The 17,371-nt window shown below is 44.9% G+C and overlaps 1 protein-coding gene and 1 pseudogene across 1 annotated transcript; one reads left to right on the forward strand and one right to left on the reverse strand.

Moving 5' to 3' along the window:
- Positions 1-2,364: 2,364 nt before the first annotated feature.
- On the forward strand, positions 2,365-5,966 carry LOC139565943 (unique cartilage matrix-associated protein-like). Its single transcript, XM_071386651.1, has 5 exons — positions 2,365-2,496; positions 2,714-2,779; positions 2,867-2,962; positions 4,896-4,994; positions 5,380-5,966. The coding sequence occupies exons 1-5, from the start codon at positions 2,439-2,441 to the stop codon at positions 5,466-5,468; spliced, it is 408 nt and encodes a 135-aa protein (XP_071242752.1). The 5' UTR covers positions 2,365-2,438; the 3' UTR covers positions 5,469-5,966.
- A 539-nt stretch (positions 5,967-6,505) lies between these two features.
- Positions 6,506-17,371, reverse strand: part of LOC139565706 (protein MCM10 homolog) — a 24,652-nt pseudogene continuing 13,786 nt past the window's right edge.

Here is a 17,371-nt window from a genome sequence, read left to right on the forward strand (position 1 = left end):
TCCTCCTTAAGAGTCTTCTGGTCTACAAGTCTTCCAAGCAGCGAAAACATCAGAGTTGAAAACGTAAAACACACATTACATCTTCACATGTACAAACTGACGAATACAAAAGCAGCTTTGACATCTCCAACGAGACCCTGGTCACGGATTGGACAGTGATGAAAGAAGTGTCCTCATTGGCCTGAACTGACCTCAGATCAGTAACCCGGAGCAGACCAGACACACCTGTGGTTCTTACATGGTCATTTAGATCAGTGACACCCTTATGATTTGGGAGGTGTAATGAAAGTCAATCTCTGCCTCTGCTCCTTATCACTCGCTCTCTCCTTCTCCTATACGTCCCTTTCTCTCATCCTTCTCTCTCTCTCTCCTTCATCCCTCTCTTCTGCATGACATAAACCCAGCAAAAAAAGAAACGTCCTCTCACTGTCAACTGCGTTTATTTTCAGCAAACTTAACATGTGTAAATATTTGTATGAACATAACAAGATTCAACAACTGAGACATAAACTGAACAAGTTCCACAGACATGTGACTAACAGAAATGGAATAATGTGTCCCTGAACAAAGGGGGGATCAAAATCAAAAGTAACAGTCAGTATCCGGTGTGGCCACCAGCTACATTAAGTACTGCAGTGCATCTCCTCCTCATGGACTGCACCAGATTTGCCAGTTCTTGCTGTGAGATGTTACCCCACTCTTCCACCAAGGCACCTGCAAATTCCCAGGCATTTCTGGGGGGAATGGCCCTAGGCCTCACCCTCCGATCCAACAGGTCCCAGACGTGCTCAATGGGATTGAGATCCGGGCTCTTCGCTGGCCATGGCAGAACACTGACATTCCTGTCTTGCAGGAAATCGCACAGAACGAGCAGTATGGCTGGTGGCATTGTCATGCTGGAGGGTCATGACAGGATGAGCCTGCAGGAAGGGTACCACATGAGGGAGGAGGATGTCTTCCCTGTAATGCACAGCGTTGAGATTGCCTGCAATGACAACAAGCTTAGTCCGATGATGCTGTGACACACCGCCCCAGACCATGATGGACCCTCCACCTCCAAATCGATCCCTCTCCAGAGTACAGGCCTCGGTGGAACACTCATTCCGATAAACGTGAATCCGACCATCACCCCTGGTAAGACAAAACCGCGACTCGTCAGAGAAGAGCACTTTTTGCCAGTCCTGTCTGGTCCAGCGAAGGTGGGTTTGTGCCCATAGGCGACGTTGTTGCCAGTGATGTCTGGTGAGGACCTGCCTTACAACAGGCCTACAAGCCCTCAGTCCAGCCTCTCTCAGCTTATTGCGGACAGTCTGAGCACTGATGGAGGGATTGTGCGTTCCTGGTGTAACTTGGGCAGTTGTTGTTGCCATCCTGTACCTGTCCCGCAGGTGTGATGTTCGGATGTACCGATCCTGTGCAGGTGTTGTTACACATGGTCTGCCACTGCGAGGACAATCAGCTGTCCATCCTGTCTCCCTGTAGCGCTGTCTTAGGCGTCTCACAGTACGGACATTTTAATTTATTGCCCTGGCCACATCTGCCACATCTGTCCTCATGCCGCCTTGCAGCATGCCTAAGGCACGTTCACGCAGATGAGCAGGGACCCTGGGCATCTTTCTTTTGAGAAAGGCCTCTTTAGTGTCCTAAGTTTTCATAACTGTGACCTTAATTGCCTACCGTCTGTAAGCTGTTAGTGTCTTAACGACCGTTCCACAGGTGCACGTTCATTAATTGTTTGTGGTTAATTGAACAAGCATGGGAAACCGTGTTTAAACCCTTTACAACGAATTATCTTTGAAAAAGACAGGGGCCTGAAAAAGGGATTTTTTTTTGTTGTTGAGTTTATTTTGTTTAGAAGTTTAAAATTGTCTCCCTAGTCATAGACTGTTCTTTTTTCTACCACACGGCAAGCGGTACCGGAGCACCAAGTCTAGGTCCAAGAGGCTTCTAAACAGCTTCTACCCCCAAGCGATAAGACTCCTGAACACCTAATCAAATGGCTACCCAGACTATTTGCATTGCCCCCCCCCCTCCCCCTCTCCCCCTCTTTTACACCGCTGCTACTCTGTTGTTGTCATCTATGCATAGTCACTTTAATAACTGTACCTTCATGTACATATTACCTCAACTAACCGGTGCCACCACACATGGACTCTGTACCGGTGCCCCCCTGTATATAGTCTCTGGAGATTTTTCTTGTGTGTTCTTAAGTGTCTCTCTTCAGTAACGACAACAGATTCTGGCTCAGGTTATATTTCATGGCCCCCTCCTCTAGGCAAATGAAATTCCAGCTGTCCCCCTTCCCCAAAACGCCCTCTCTTTCTCTTTCTCTTCACACCCACTCTCTCCATCCCTCCCCTCTCCCTCCCTCGCCTCTCCCTCTCTCTCTCAGTTCATAACTTCACTGTTCGCAGCGCTGCTTCACTGTATTCTTCATCATGTCCTGGACTCATCTGGTCTTTCTCTCTCTGCTCGCCACCCTCCTCATCCTCACACGTAAGTACCACGATAAGGGGTTGACATGCTGGGGGGGGTCAAGGTAGGGTGTGGGAGAGGAGGTGGAGGGTGACATTTTTTTACTTTTTTATGGTGTAGGTTTGATGTTTACGGTGAGACCTTTTTCTGAAAGGTGCTTGTGCAGAACTTCTAGAAAGAGGCCTTGCTGATCAGCTCAAGTGTAAAATTGACATAAACCTCTCTCTCTCTTTCCCAGTCTCCCCCGGGGTGCGGAGTGCATCGGTGAGAGATGGAAGAGAGGGAAAAGCTGCAGAGCCCAAAGGTGAGTGTCATATGTTCCATTCCCCTTCCCAACCCGAGTGACCCCAATGGCCCTCTTTGACCCTTACCTGCTACCCTCTGCCCCCAGGGTCAGCGCGGCGAGTCTTCATGCCCGAGGCGGATGCAGCAAACTTCTTCAAAAAGCGTAGTCGGCGCTCGGCCAAACATGAGGCGGAGGTCCTCGGTGAGGCTGTTTACCGTCACTATGGGGCGTTACTATGGAGCCAGGGCAGGGGCAGGACAGGGGGCATGCGGGTTGATGATGGTAGTGTTTGCATGTGGTTGAAGTTGCTGGTGCCATTATGGACAGTTTGTTTTGGGAGGTTTACAGCACTCTGTAGAGACTGGTGGTGTGTGTGTGTGTGGGTGTGTGTGTACTCAAAGTCTATTAATTTTATGGTCTGTGGATTAAAATGTTGGGTGGTGTGGTTTGAGGTCATGGCTGTGAACTCTGAGGGCAGACTGAAGACTCCCACAGGTGTATCGCTGGCAGCTGCTCCAAAAGCTTAAAAGCATTTGAAGCCATCTGTTTCACACACACGCAGGCACGCAGGCACGCACGCACGCACGCACGCACGCACGCACGCACACACTGGCTGGAGGCAGCAAAAGGAGTCACAGGGTAGTATGGAGCAGCCTCTCTCTCTCTCTCAAAATACTGTTTATATCGCCTGCCAGCCAGTCACCAAGGCGCTGGGTGTGCACGAGAGAGAAGGGAGAGAAGTGTGTGTGTGTGCGTGTGCATGAGGGTATGTGTGAATGTGTGTGTATGTGTGTATACGACTTTGTTGTGACCGTGTTAGTGGAGTGATGCGCAGGTAAAATGTTAGGCACTGCAGGAGCTGAGACAGGAATGTGTGGACCAATTAACCATTCTAGTGCAGAGAGACAGAGAGAGAGAGAACAACAGGAAATGAGAGGGAGAAAAGAAAGAGAAGAAACCTGAGGAGGATAATGGAAAGGTCTGTTAACTTGGTCATTGGGTTACAGTAAGACACGTGAGCAGGTCTGCAGCCACGACGACAGAGAGACAGAGAGAGGGAGAGAAAGAGAGATTTGTGACCTGTTGCCACAAGGAAAGGGCAACCAGTAAATACAACCAATATTTATTTATTTTCCCTTTTGTACTTTAACTATTTTCACATCATTATAACATTGTACATAGCCACAATATGACATTTGAAATGTTTCTATCCCTTAGAAAATTGTAATGTTTATTGTTAATTTTTGATTGTTTATTTTACTTGCTTTGGCAATGTAAATATATGTTTCTCATGCCAATAAATCCCTTTGAATTGAATCAGACAGAGAGGGAGAGGGAGAGATAGCGAATCAGACAGAGAGAGAGAGGGAGAGATAGCGAATCAGACAGAGAGAGAGAGGGAGAGATAGCTAATCAGACAGAGAGGGAGAGGGAGAGATAGCGAATCAGACAGAGAGGGAGAGGGAGAGATAGCGAATCAGACAGAGAGGGAGAGGGAGAGATAGCGAATCAGACAGAGAGAGAGGGAGAGATAGCGAATCAGACAGAGAGGGAGAGGGAGAGATAGCGAATCAGACAGAGAGGGAGAGATAGCGAATCAGACAGAGAGGGAGAGGGAGAGATAGCGAATCAGACAGCGAGAGAGAGGGAGAGATAGCGAACCCAACCAGTAAGTCTAGTACCTGAGAAAGTTTCCATTCCGCAAAGCCTCATTCCACCAGACTGTTTTGTAAGAAAACAACCTACTATTCAGTGTGTGTGTGTACTCCAAAATATTGTGATGTCACCTTAAAACTTCTGTGAGTACCCCAATGAGGGCTAGTGTCCAATGTATACAGCACCGGCCTCTGTGTGTGTGTGTGTGTGTGTGTGTGTGTGTGTGTGTGTGTGTGTGTGTATATATAAAGCAACAGGTACAGTATCTCTCCCAAAAACTGTGTGATAGAGTTGGACTGCCTGCAGTGTGGCGTGAGGAAAGTGTGAGGTGAGGACAGGTTGGAAGTTTGGCGCCAAACATCTTTGAGGTTCATTACGTAACTAAGACAACACCTCTCACTCTACCTTAGTGACCATAACACCTTCTTCCATCTCTCCTTGTTTCCCTCTCTTTTCCCCCTCCTCCCTCCCTCCGTAGCTGAGCAGAGGGTAAGGCTGTCAGCTGATGAGAGGAGGAGGGAGTACTATGACGAACAGAGGAACGAGTTTGAGAACTATGTGGAAGAGGAGCGCGATGGTAAGACCGACTAACTCTGTTCCAAAGATGAGGTTTAAAACCATAAGTGCCCATTTGGTTAAACTCAGACCCTTATACCTCTTAGTGGTAAACGCCACAGCTTGATTTATCTGCAGTAATCACAGAGTCTAATCACAGTTTTCACACAGTGTGCTGCACTGAACACTTTGACCACACGTCTGTATAGGGATGTGTTGGGTTTGTGGTAGTTCTTGTGCCTATTGTGTTACTGGGAAGTGTTTTCTCCCACATAAGTAAACCGACGTGTTTCACATGAAGGACAGAAATACACTTTCTTAGTCCTCCGCGTTCTACACTCTGCATGTTAGGCACAAACAAAAAACCCTCAACCCTCTTTCCCTTCTTCTCCTCTCTCCATCCACAGAGCAGGATGAGAGGACACGGGAGAAGACAGAGCAGTGGCGTGAGTTCCACTATGATGGACTCTACCCCCGCTATCCCCGCGGTTGGTGAGCATGCTCGATAGGCCAAGGAGATCAGAACATAGTGCACCAGCCTGTGATTGGCAGGACCCTGTGCCACTTAAGACACCTAGCCTATCAGACGGACATAACAAGACCATGGGCGGTGGCCAAAACATCACTCACCTAGGAGTTAAAAGGTTTACGTACAAAACTATTAAACTCAATCATTTAAAATGGTAGTATTATGTAGATAAAACACAGTTTTGTAACATTTATATTAAAAACTATTAAAGACTGGCAGGTCATGTTTGATAAAGGAGGCTGTCGTGATTGGTTGTGTGTTTCTATGCATGCTTATTTCAATCTCTATGTTTGTGCATGTATCTGTGTGGTGTACTGTTTGGTGTGGTCTGTGTATCTTTCACATCTGTCTGCGTATCAAACTGTACGGTCTTTTCTGTATGGTAACCCAACTGTAATCACAATTATGAAACCTGTAACTGTAATTCAGAACCACACACCAATAAAATGTACTGCTGTGAAAAAATTCATTTTTTGGCATATATAGAGCTTCTCATTGTTACAGTAAGTGTCACTAAATCAGGGGGTGAATTCTTAAGCACCTAGATTCATAACCTGAATTAAATGTGTGTGTGAGAGAAAGAGAGTTGAAGGAGGGTAGAGAAAGAGCGAGTGAAGAGAGAGAAAGGAAGCTGAAGAAGGGATGATAAAATGAAAGTGTGCGAGTGAGTGCTGGGGAACTCATCAGACTGAGATTCATGTCGGGATTCCATGCGAGACTACCAACATTCCACAGCTGCAACTTTAGACAGCACTGGGCAGAGAGCAGAGGACAGAGGGGGAAAGAGAAGAGAGAGAAGTTTAACTATAAGGACACTGACAAACAGGTCTCTACCTCAGGAGTTGAACTAGTGCCTCCTTGTTCAGACGTACTTGATCTTCTCTTTATCCAGCTCCTGTTACTATTTTGGGTGTCTCTAAAACTCCCTCAGACTGTAAGGACACAATATAGCACAGGAGACAATTTCTTCCAGCGAGCCCAAGTCAGAAAAAGGAGATGGTTGGTAAATTACTCAGCACGATTTAATCAGCACATTCCCATCAAAGCCAGCAGGAGGGATCAACAAACAACTCATTCGGAAATACAATTGAATCCATTCAAAACACAGCAATTTAAAATCCATAATCAACTTCAAATTATATCCAGAGTAAAAAAACAAACATTAAAAGGACATTTAAAAAGCACTCTACAACACGCAGATAAATATAACACAAGAAAGTCCAATAGCACCAGCAGCAGTCGCTTCATATGATGAAGACAATGATGAAGGTGATTGTAAGTGACTGAGGACTACAGCAGGCCGTTGAGGAACTTGGGCTGCTCGTCACCCCGAGGCTTCAGCAGCTCCCCAGCTATCTTAGGCCCTGACTTCTCCTGTGGACAGGAACAGGAAGTAGTAGTCAAACCCAGGACCAATCAGATGGGAGAAGGAAGTGCTTTGGGTCCATCTGAACTCCAAACCTACTAAAACGCGACACCTACCTTCAACATGTCGTCTCTTTCCCATTTCAACAGGCCACAGTTACTGCAATAGAGAACGCAGCATTATCATATCTGATGAACGCAGTAGCACGTGACCTGCATTGTGTTTGAGAGTGAGCGCCTCGACTGTAGCGTTTGTGTGGCAGGCGGTCCAGTGCGATGGCTCTCTGTCCACAGGGGCACTTGAAGCGTTTGGTGGCGTCGTGCCACTGCAGCTCATGCTTGTCCTCCACACAGCGATCAGCAGGCTTGAAGTAAGTGTACGTACACTGGAGACAAGACAGTGTTGATAAAACGTTTACAGGAGACAGGAGAACAAGTAGAGACATAGGACGAGGTGGATAATTTTATAATAAGGCCGTTTAATCACATGTAAAGATATCTTAGTAAAATCTTGCAGCAAGGCTCTTTCTGTCTGATTCTTATTGAACCGTCCGGAAAAGAGGCTAGTTTCAACAGTTGTACAGTTTTATATAGACAACAAGCAAAGTAGGTTGATCTGCGAGTCTGGCCTTCCGATTGGTCGATCTGGGTCTTGGGTAGTCCTGAACAGGCCTGGTGTCCACGTTCCATTGGTTCCTGAGATAGTTCTTTGTCTTGAGCTCCAACCCTGAGTTGTGTGTGTCTGTGTGATTGTCATGGGGGAGGGGAGTTGTGGGTGTCGTGTATATGTCTAATGAGTCCAGCATATGTCCAAGAGAAAGAGGGGGTGTGGGCATATTGTGTCAACTATAGCTAATGTTGAGAAGTTGTTAAAACAAGTTACCAATATCTAATACAATTTCTTACAAATCCCTCTCTTCACGTCTCACAAGAGACGTGACATAAAAGTATAAAAAAGACAAAACTAAAGGATAAAATTTGTCAGAAGACAAATTTTTTAATTCCCTCTCTTCACGTCTCACAAGAGACGTGACATAAAAGTATCTTAGTCCTTGAATAGATAAACAGGTCCAGCTTCCCCATCATCAAGCAATGGGAACATTTGGGCCCTTTCCTGAATAGGGTCTATGGCGGCAGTGTTAACACGGCTAACAAGCGTGCGCGCACATGGAATGCAACAGCATCCACAAAGTACAAGAATGGCCGCAAGAACAGAAATTGATACTAGGATGGAGGAAACCAGCGTCTTATATTTACCAAAAGCATCCGTCCATGAGTCCCACATAGAAGTGTCCACTCCAGAATGCTGTTTCATCTTACCATTTAAGGGTACGAAGTCCCTCCAATGCTACAGTCAGACTCCCATTCGTAGCTGTGTTATTGGGAATGAAAGTACAACACTGCTCACCAAACATGGCACAAACCCCCCCCGTTCTGCCAATAACATATCCACCGCGATTCTATTTTGAAATGCCATCAGGGACGTAGCTGCCAATTGTCCATGGACCACCTCGAAGCCTTGTTGAGTCCAATTGCCCAGTTTCTGGACATTAAAATGAATGTAGTTAATTCTGTCCACATTTTTACTAACTGTTCACCACCAACAGACAGAAGATTCAAACCCAGCTGTCACTTGGTCCACCAGTTTATATTCATCTGGCACCCCCTAGGGACACCAATAGCATCAATGTAAGTTGAGTCGTAAATGAGCAAGGACCAAAAAGGAGACCACTCCAATAACTACACCTGGAGTGGCCAACCACACATTAGTAAACCAAAAAACGAGAATATGTTAAACCCTCAGGTCCATCCCTCTATACAACCTGTACCAGGTGGGCTCGTCGCCACCCGGGAACTTCAAACCTTCACAACAGGGAGGACAAACATCACTTTTTATTCATTCAACAACATCAACTACAGCAAACCAAGGGTCCTCCTCTGTCAGCCCACTCTCCTGCGGAAGCTTGTTTTCGTATCAGCCTCTCCAACTGGAGCATCAAGCAACGGCATCATACCAGAGGCCCCTTACACATCTGTAACAAACTTCTTCAAACAAGGTATGATACAAGCAACACAGAAATGAAAAACAACAACTAGTGTCAGAAATCCAGTAATCATCATTGCAGTGTACTTACCAAAACAACCACCCAGCCAGGGGAACAGTCCACTCTCCTCCACACCTGCAAGACCCTTCATCTCCACTGATAACCTTGCCAACCCACTCAGAGCTTTTGAAATGCTCCCATCCGGACTAGTATTGTTAGGAACAAACGTGCAACACTGTTACACCTCCCTAGTTGGCCAGACTTATGTCCAGTGTTAGTCTATTGTGTCTACTGGTTTGTGGGGTAGCATCCAATTGTTCAGCCATCCCTGTAAGTCCTGTGTGGGTGTGTTTAACAAATCATCATTAATTATAGTAGATATAATTGATCCAGACCTTTTGTTTTAGCATCAACAATAGCTGGGCCCATGATGGGCATCAGATGCCACAGGCCATCATTCCTGGTTAATGTCTGGAATTCGTGGGGGACCCCTATTGGGACCCCCAACAGGTTGGTGTGCATGTTATCTGTACCCTCGGACCAAGGAGCGTCACGTTTCTGCCGTCTCCTGGGTTGGTCCCAAGCCTCTGTGTCCTGTGTAGCTCCCAGAAGTTGATTAGCTATAATAATAGGCAATGGTGGTATCAGACTGGCCAAAACACATGAGCAACGACAATTTCCTTTCAAAAATGGGGTCAACCGCCTGGCAGGTCCACACATCCACCATACATCAGCAACACCTCTAGTTCATAGTGGTATTAGTGATGCAGGTAGTAGCAGGGAGCCCTCCATAGTCTATACCTCTACCTGTACCAGTGATACAGCTGTTATATCCCCCATATGCCTTAACTCCCCACGGTACCTTCTGGGGAGGGACCACTGGGAACACAAGACTCAGAGTTTTACACAGGGTTGAATTTGGCTTGAACTTTTCCAATATGCACATCCAACCTTCCCCATTACTTAGGACAAATGGGTGAGCAGCCAGAATAGGTCTGGCATGTCCACATACGACACAGTCCTTTCTATTTATTGTTTTGTAGGCCAACCACATATTCTCCCTTTCCTCATAACCAGTTTCAGTCCCCAAATGTTCACTATCTGAGATGTCTTTTATATTTATTACCTGTACCAGATTGGAGAGCTTAGGTGGTGGTGTGGGACTTGGTCTTGAAGTGGTGGAGGAGGCCGGCTGAACCCTGGTCCGTTGGAACTGGTGGTGGTTCTGGCAGCACTGCGATGGTAACATCCCCATCGTATCCTGATCAGACAGCTCAGGACCACAAGCAGTCCTGTAAAACCCCACCCTCTCCCAGAGAACACATCATCAGCCAAAGATCAAGCAACACTTTCACTTCTATGAACGAACACAGTGAGGAAAGGTCGGGGGCAGGGAATTCTTCATTAAGGAGTTGATCCCCGAGCTCTATTAGCAACGGTTCTTCTCCCTAACTCTGTGATCATTCGGCAGTGTCAGTGTGTCTCACCCTCCAAGTGCGATATGCCCCCAGGTCGAGTGATTCACCTTCTCCCTTAATTCACCTGCAATGCATAAACTCTTGGACATACAGGTTTGGTTAACTAGAAATTTTTTATTTTAAATACGTTTATTATCCAATAGGCCCCATCCTTTCCTAGACCACAATGTACCCTCCTTCGTTTGATACCTGGCTCTGGCCAGGTATCAACCTTACCTACTCTCAATAATGACTTAGTACATCATATTATAAGAACGTCCCTTTTATTCCCCGCATATCCAATTCTCCCTTGGGCGTACATTCATATCTATTCTTTTCCAATTCTCTGTCAAGTGACTTATCTACTTTGAAATGTATCTGTGCTGCTTATATATGTTAACCCCTTTCTCTCCTATCTTATTTCACAGCCTACCTTGCTCATTTCCTGGTCCACCCTCCCCACTCTGCTCTCAAACCTTCAAGGTCTCAACAGTGCGGGGTAGACCCATCTGTCTGCCTTTTTCTAATAATAGTCAATAACAACTATGTGTTCCTTTACAATATTAACTAAGTGTCTCACTGTTTTGACTTTATCTGCATGGATTTAAAAATAACAACAGGTCTTATAGTGTCAATCTCTAAAGTCCTAACATAACCTTAATTAACCTATCTCTATCTTCTAATGGCCAATACAAATGCTTACCTTATGGTCAAGAGTTATAAACTCTATTATAATCAATTTACCTCAAAACTAGTATCCCCAATGACACAACTTCATTATTCTCACTACATTTTCCCCGTGAGTGATCAAGTCACCGGAAAAATGCAACGAAAACAGAAAATAGGTCAAAAGGTTACACCTACATTCGTGTTCCATATCTAGACATACCAAAAGAACCCTTTATCTTCTCAAAGTCCCTTGCCTAAATAAAACTCAGAAAGTAAAACTCCTATTCCAATATGAGTGTATTCTTTTAAGATATCTTATCTCTGGGAACACGGAAACCCTTAACCTTAATGTTTACTCCAAAAAACAAAATTATGTCACCAGCATTCAACCAGGCCCCCCGTCGACTGGGAGACCATTGGGTGCTGCAATACTGCCATCTTCTGTCCATTCTCTGCACAGCTCTCCACCCACTCTTATTCAACCTTCTCAATTTGAGCCATATTAGTTTCTTATTTTAACTATTGTTTTCTAAATTTTTAAAATATATATATATTTTTTTTTTAAATCTATTATTACCTAGTTAGACTAGAGTGTCCGTGACATACATCCATGGGGATCCGGTTATAGTTATTCTATTAACCATGTGAAAGTGCCCAGGGACACCCCAAATATCAGTAGGAATATCACAAATAAGGGGCCAGATATCCCTAGCCTTGCCCAGGGAGGGAGAAATATCCCTCTAACTGGGCGAGGTTCCTTTATCAGGGGAGGCGGAGTTTGATTCCGCATCACCTGAGTCAGGAATGTCTTCATTTGGAATCGAATTTAAGCTGTTTAAATCAGCTCTGACTTCTGTCAGTGTTCTAGAAGGGATTGGGGCTGGAGTGCAATGTGTGAGGTGGTGCCAAGGTGCGCCTGATTTACCTTTGACCTGGACTGAGTGTGAAGTAACCTCCCTCACTTCGTACTGTCCAGTCCACCTGGGTTCTAGCCACTTTCTCTTGTGGACTTTAACCCCACCCAGTCACCAATTTTTTACCTTCAGTGATGGCGGATCTTCTGTCAGCTTCCCCATTTGGACCTTGTGAATCTGTGTGGAGAGAGCTGCAGAAAGTTCCGTCAATTATCAGACATTACAATTTGTTATACATCAAGGGCGGGCATATGACCTCCCTCCCTTGGTGGACCGAGCATAATTCTTCCAACCATTATCTCATGAGGAGAGAGATGGGTGCCTGCACCTGGAGAGGCTCTCATGGCCAGCAACGCCAGGGGCAGGGCTTCAACCCAAATCAACTTCAAACCTGCACATACATTTGATTGGCGCGTTCCACGAGACTTATGAGATTGTGGCCTGTACACTAACCCCATCATTAAACAACATCCATTAATCAGTTGACATTTACACATCCGACCCTATTGGTACATGGAGCGTTTGTCATTAAACAATACACATGAGTTCGGTTTGCAGCCACTTCCTTTCAGCGCTGAACGTGAATTCTTTGCTCATCAGATATGCTGCAACCCCATGGTGGGTGTGGATTTCCAATGGATGGCACATTATCATGTGGGCTGTTTTTCCAATAGCTTTTGCCACTGCAGCCACATACCTGGAGCATGTGGTTTGCCCTTCTTCAATGTGGTCCAGTTTGGAGGAGTGATACCTCAACACTCTACTCTCCCCCTCTAGGTTCTGGAAAAGGATGGATGATGTAAATCCCTCCTTTTCAGAAACATCCAGATGGAACTTGTTTTTTTTTTAGTCAGGTGCTGTTAGGGCTACTGCCACTTAGAGATCTGTTTTCAAGAGTGCAAAAGCCTTTGATGCTTCAGTAGTCCAGGACAATGATGAGTGTAGGTTAGTGGTGAGCAGCTTCAGGGCCATGGGGCATATTCGTCAGCCATGCCCTGAAAAGGGGGAGGTGATTGCTGATTCGGGTCTGGATTGGGGTGATTGTATGCGGGTTGAAGGGCCGCACGTGGTTGATACATCATTGGCCTGACTCCCCCTTGGTCTAGGGGCGTATCCTCGTCCCCTTTTGGCCAGAAACTGGCTTTGGGCCGGGGTTATTGGGTGCGGACACTGTCGCACCATGTGCCCAGCTTGTTTACAATTATGACAGCTTCCATAAGATCCAGAGTACCTCTGGGGCTGTCCCCATGTGGGTGAATAGTTTGATTGTGGTAGTGGGTAGTAGGGTTGTAGTGGTGGTTCCGACGAAGGGTATGGCTGAAGCGGGTAGGCATACGGCAGTTGGAATGGCTGCTCCTGGGGTGGGTGTATAGTTGGTCCCTGCTGGGTGAAGATGGGTAGTTGTTGTTGCTGTATCATTCGGGAAACAGTTTTTTCAATAATTTGTGAGATTTCTTGTTGGTCTTCAGCCACCATCTGTTTCTTGGGTTTCTCTCCTTTCTGGGCCTCTTTCAATTGTTTTCAAAAGTTGTACCTGTAGGGACTGGATTTGTGGTTCAGCCCCTCCCTTATCCTTATTGTATTGGGTGATGTGGTGATGCACATGGGAGTTGAACTGAGCCTGGGGAATTGCCATTAACCCCACAGTGCCCCTGAGATGGATTGGGGCCGATGGGGCTGCTGTGGTGGTAGGTGGGGCGTCATTATTGTTGGGCCTGCCCTCTTTGGTGTCAGTTGGTGCTCCAGTGCCCACCCCCATCGTATCAGGTTTCCTGTAAGGGAGAGCTTTCCTAATTTCCTCAATCGCCCATAATCCTATTTTCATCTCAGCCTCTGCCTTTTCCCTTTGCTTTGTTCCTGCCTTTTTAAATAAGTGACTCTTATTCTTCTCAACTTCACATTCTATCCCTTGCTTCACTGCTTCCTCCAATTCTTTCTCCATAATGAGGAGTTGCCCTTTTGATGGGGCGACTCCACTAAGGAAACCTGCTTGCGTCCATCTCAGCCTCACTTCTTCCCAAATTCTTTTAACGGGTTTGTAGTGTAATCTCCCGCCTGCTCTGTCTTTCATTCTCTGATCTAAATATTCGTTGAATTTGTGTTTGGGGACGATAGTCGTGGTCATTTTGTCGTTAAGCTATGTCTGGGTCTATTATTATCTTTGTATACTTTAGCCCGTCACTGATCGAAACCAGCGATGTATTTTTTCTCTTATCCCCCCCCCCAGTCTCGTGTCCGACCCGCGTGGACAAAGAATTTTATTGCCGTGTATTCGATGAATTATTTTCGTTTTCCAACAATATTTCAGCTATATCTTTTTGAAACAATATACGAATATATTCACGCGCTCCTGATATAATTGGAATGACAGTTTTAGGTACTTATAATAAAAATATTATTGCTTTTCGCTTATTCAATTAATTAAATACTTTGGCAAAATACTTCAGAAGTTTCCTTTTGGAAAAATATACTAATGAATTCAAGCGCTCCTGATATAATTGGAATGGAAATTATAAGATCTTTTATTCGAAAGATATTATTACTTTTAACTTTTTTCGATTAATTTGAACTTTTTTCCGATTAATTAAATACTTTGCCAAAACATTTAAGACATTTCCTTTGGGGACAACATACTAGTATATTCTAGCGCTTCTAAAATAATTGTCAAATTAATTCTAACCCTTAAGGATTTATCAACAGCACAAGAGAGAAAAACCAGGTCAACTCATCAACCGTAAATGGCTGCTTCACCGCGGCCCACAGATTCTGACTCGGCGGTCACTATGAACTGCAGCCTGAACTTAGCATATAGCTAATTAGTAGCATTCGGTCTCGTGGAACGTTCAATCCCCCACATTGCGACAACACAACTTACACATACAATATCACATTAGATTCCTCACGTAACACCTAGCTAAATATAGCTACTGCACGACTATTTGAATCGTATTATATTAATTATGGATTCTTCACGGTACCCCTATCTGATCGACTGTCAAATATGGCCCGACTGTGTGAATCGTTATATATTTTTTTAAATATTTTTTATGGGTCTTCACGGTAACACTTAGCTGATTTGCCAAATCTAACTACTGCCCGGCTATTTGGATCCCATCTTTTAATTATGGATTCTTCACGGTAACCCCTATCTGATCGACTGTCAAATATGGCCCGACTGTGTGAATCGTTATAAAGCTTATTCTTCACTGTACACCTACTCGATCAGCATACCGCGTAGTGCCAGACTATGTGAATAAGTCTTTGACCTATTAATACTTAGATATCTGTACACAATACCTTAAATTCTAAACAATTCCACATAAATTTAGCAACAATTCACACTCACCTCAGTACTTCTGATCATTGAATTTAGATATTGGCTATAATACAATATGCAGATTTTGATTAAACCGGCTCTGCTTACCTTAATATTTTCGAGCTCTTTGATCAGTTTCCTGGGTGAGTCGAATCGCCGACGTCTCCCTCGAGCGGGTCACCTCTCCTTCTTGAATCTTTCTCCCACTCGCCTCCTGTCTCATCAACTCTCTATGGACCGAATTGTAAGGCTGTTAACCATCCTCTGCTACCAAGTTTGTTGATAAAACGTTTACAGGAGACAGGAGAACAAGTAGAGACATAGGACGAGGTGGATAATTTTATAATAAGGCCGTTTAATCACATGTAAAGATATCTTAGTAAAATCTTGCAGCAAGGCTCTTTCTGTCTGATTCTTATTGAACCGTCCGGAAAAGAGGCTAGTTTCAACAGTTGTACAGTTTTATATAGACAACAAGCAAAGTAGGTTGATCTGCGAGTCTGGCCTTCCGATTGGTCGATCTGGGTCTTGGGTAGTCCTGAACAGGCCTGGTGTCCACGTTCCATTGGTTCCTGAGATAGTTCTTTGTCTTGAGCTCCAACCCTGAGTTGTGTGTGTCTGTGTGATTGTCATGGGGGAGGGGAGTTGTGGGTGTCGTGTATATGTCTAATGAGTCCAGCATATGTCCAAGAGAAAGAGGGGGTGTGGGCATATTGTGTCAACTATAGCTAATGTTGAGAAGTTGTTAAAACAAGTTACCAATATCTAATACAATTTCTTACAACAGTTATATTGGTCTGACAGGATGATTAAATAATGTTGCTAGTAGGTGAATTAGAATTCTGAGCAGTCTGCCTGATCTGCCATCATGCTAGGTTTACACACGCCATTGGGACCGGCTACTAGCCTATTAAACTTGGCTGTGGCCAGGGTCATGGACGCTCTGTAGCCACGGTGATTTGAGCGACCTGATTGGGCAGCACAGTAGATGCACTCGATTTAGTCACAGATTTGCCGACGTTGTGCCGAAAATCTCCCCCCTGCCAGAATCCCCCCTTCTAATCTCCTTAATTTTGTGGCTAGAGTCAAATACTTTCTGTGATACACATCAGAGTCAAATACTTTCTATAGAACAAACTTCACATCAGGATAGGAAACCGAAATGAATAATTAATGTATGTTAATGTATTATTATCCTTACACTTTCAGATATGGAAGAGATGACGAATTGTGGCAGATTTATTTATAGACTAAAACAAAATCAGTAGCGGATTTAGGTACGGGCGACATGGGCAGCCGCCCAGGGAGGTACGGGGCGCCATACAAGCTAGAACCGCCACATACACTTAAAACAAATAGCCAAACAGAAAACTACTAAAATCAGTGAAATGTAGGCTAAACTGACAACGGAGTGAAGGGCAGAAATCTCAACTAGCAAGCAAGTCGCAGAAATGAAGAACGCGAAGAGGGGGATTCAGGCAGGGGGGAGATTTTCGGCACAACACCGGTCCGCCGGAGTTTGTCTCACGGGAAGATTTACCCAGTGCGCAGGACTTTTGAATCAAGTGCACCTACCGGCAACAGCTCAACACAATTTAAAAAAGGAGCGCAAGCCTTTGTCGTTCGTTGGCTTTTCTACAGAAATATTTGGTGATCGACCTATGGTCTAATACCTTGATTCTATCTGAAATACACAGCGAAATTATTGAACAAATTATCGAGTTTACCTCCCAGAGTAGAAAAATGTGTTGTGGTATTGCATTCTGTTCATGTATTATGATAATCTTGGGCAAATGAATACATTTTCAATACATTTAGTTAATTCCCTACTAAGGTCAATAAATGATTGAATATTGTTGAATTGTTTTAAATGGTTGGATTCCGTGAGGGACCTAATTATCATATTTGGAGCAGAATGCTTCTCTCCACACCTAACGTCCCTGCAGTGATGTGGCTCAGTTGGTAGAGCATGGCGCTTGCAACGCCAGGGTTGTGGGTTCATTCCCCACGGGGGGACCAGGATGAATATGTATGAACTTTCCAAATTGTAAGTCGCTCTGGATAAGAGCGTCAGCTAAATGACTTAAATGTAAATGTGATGGTT

This window comes from Salvelinus alpinus, chromosome 37, assembly GCF_045679555.1.
Source record: "Salvelinus alpinus chromosome 37, SLU_Salpinus.1, whole genome shotgun sequence".
Classification (NCBI taxonomy): domain Eukaryota; kingdom Metazoa; phylum Chordata; class Actinopteri; order Salmoniformes; family Salmonidae; genus Salvelinus; species Salvelinus alpinus.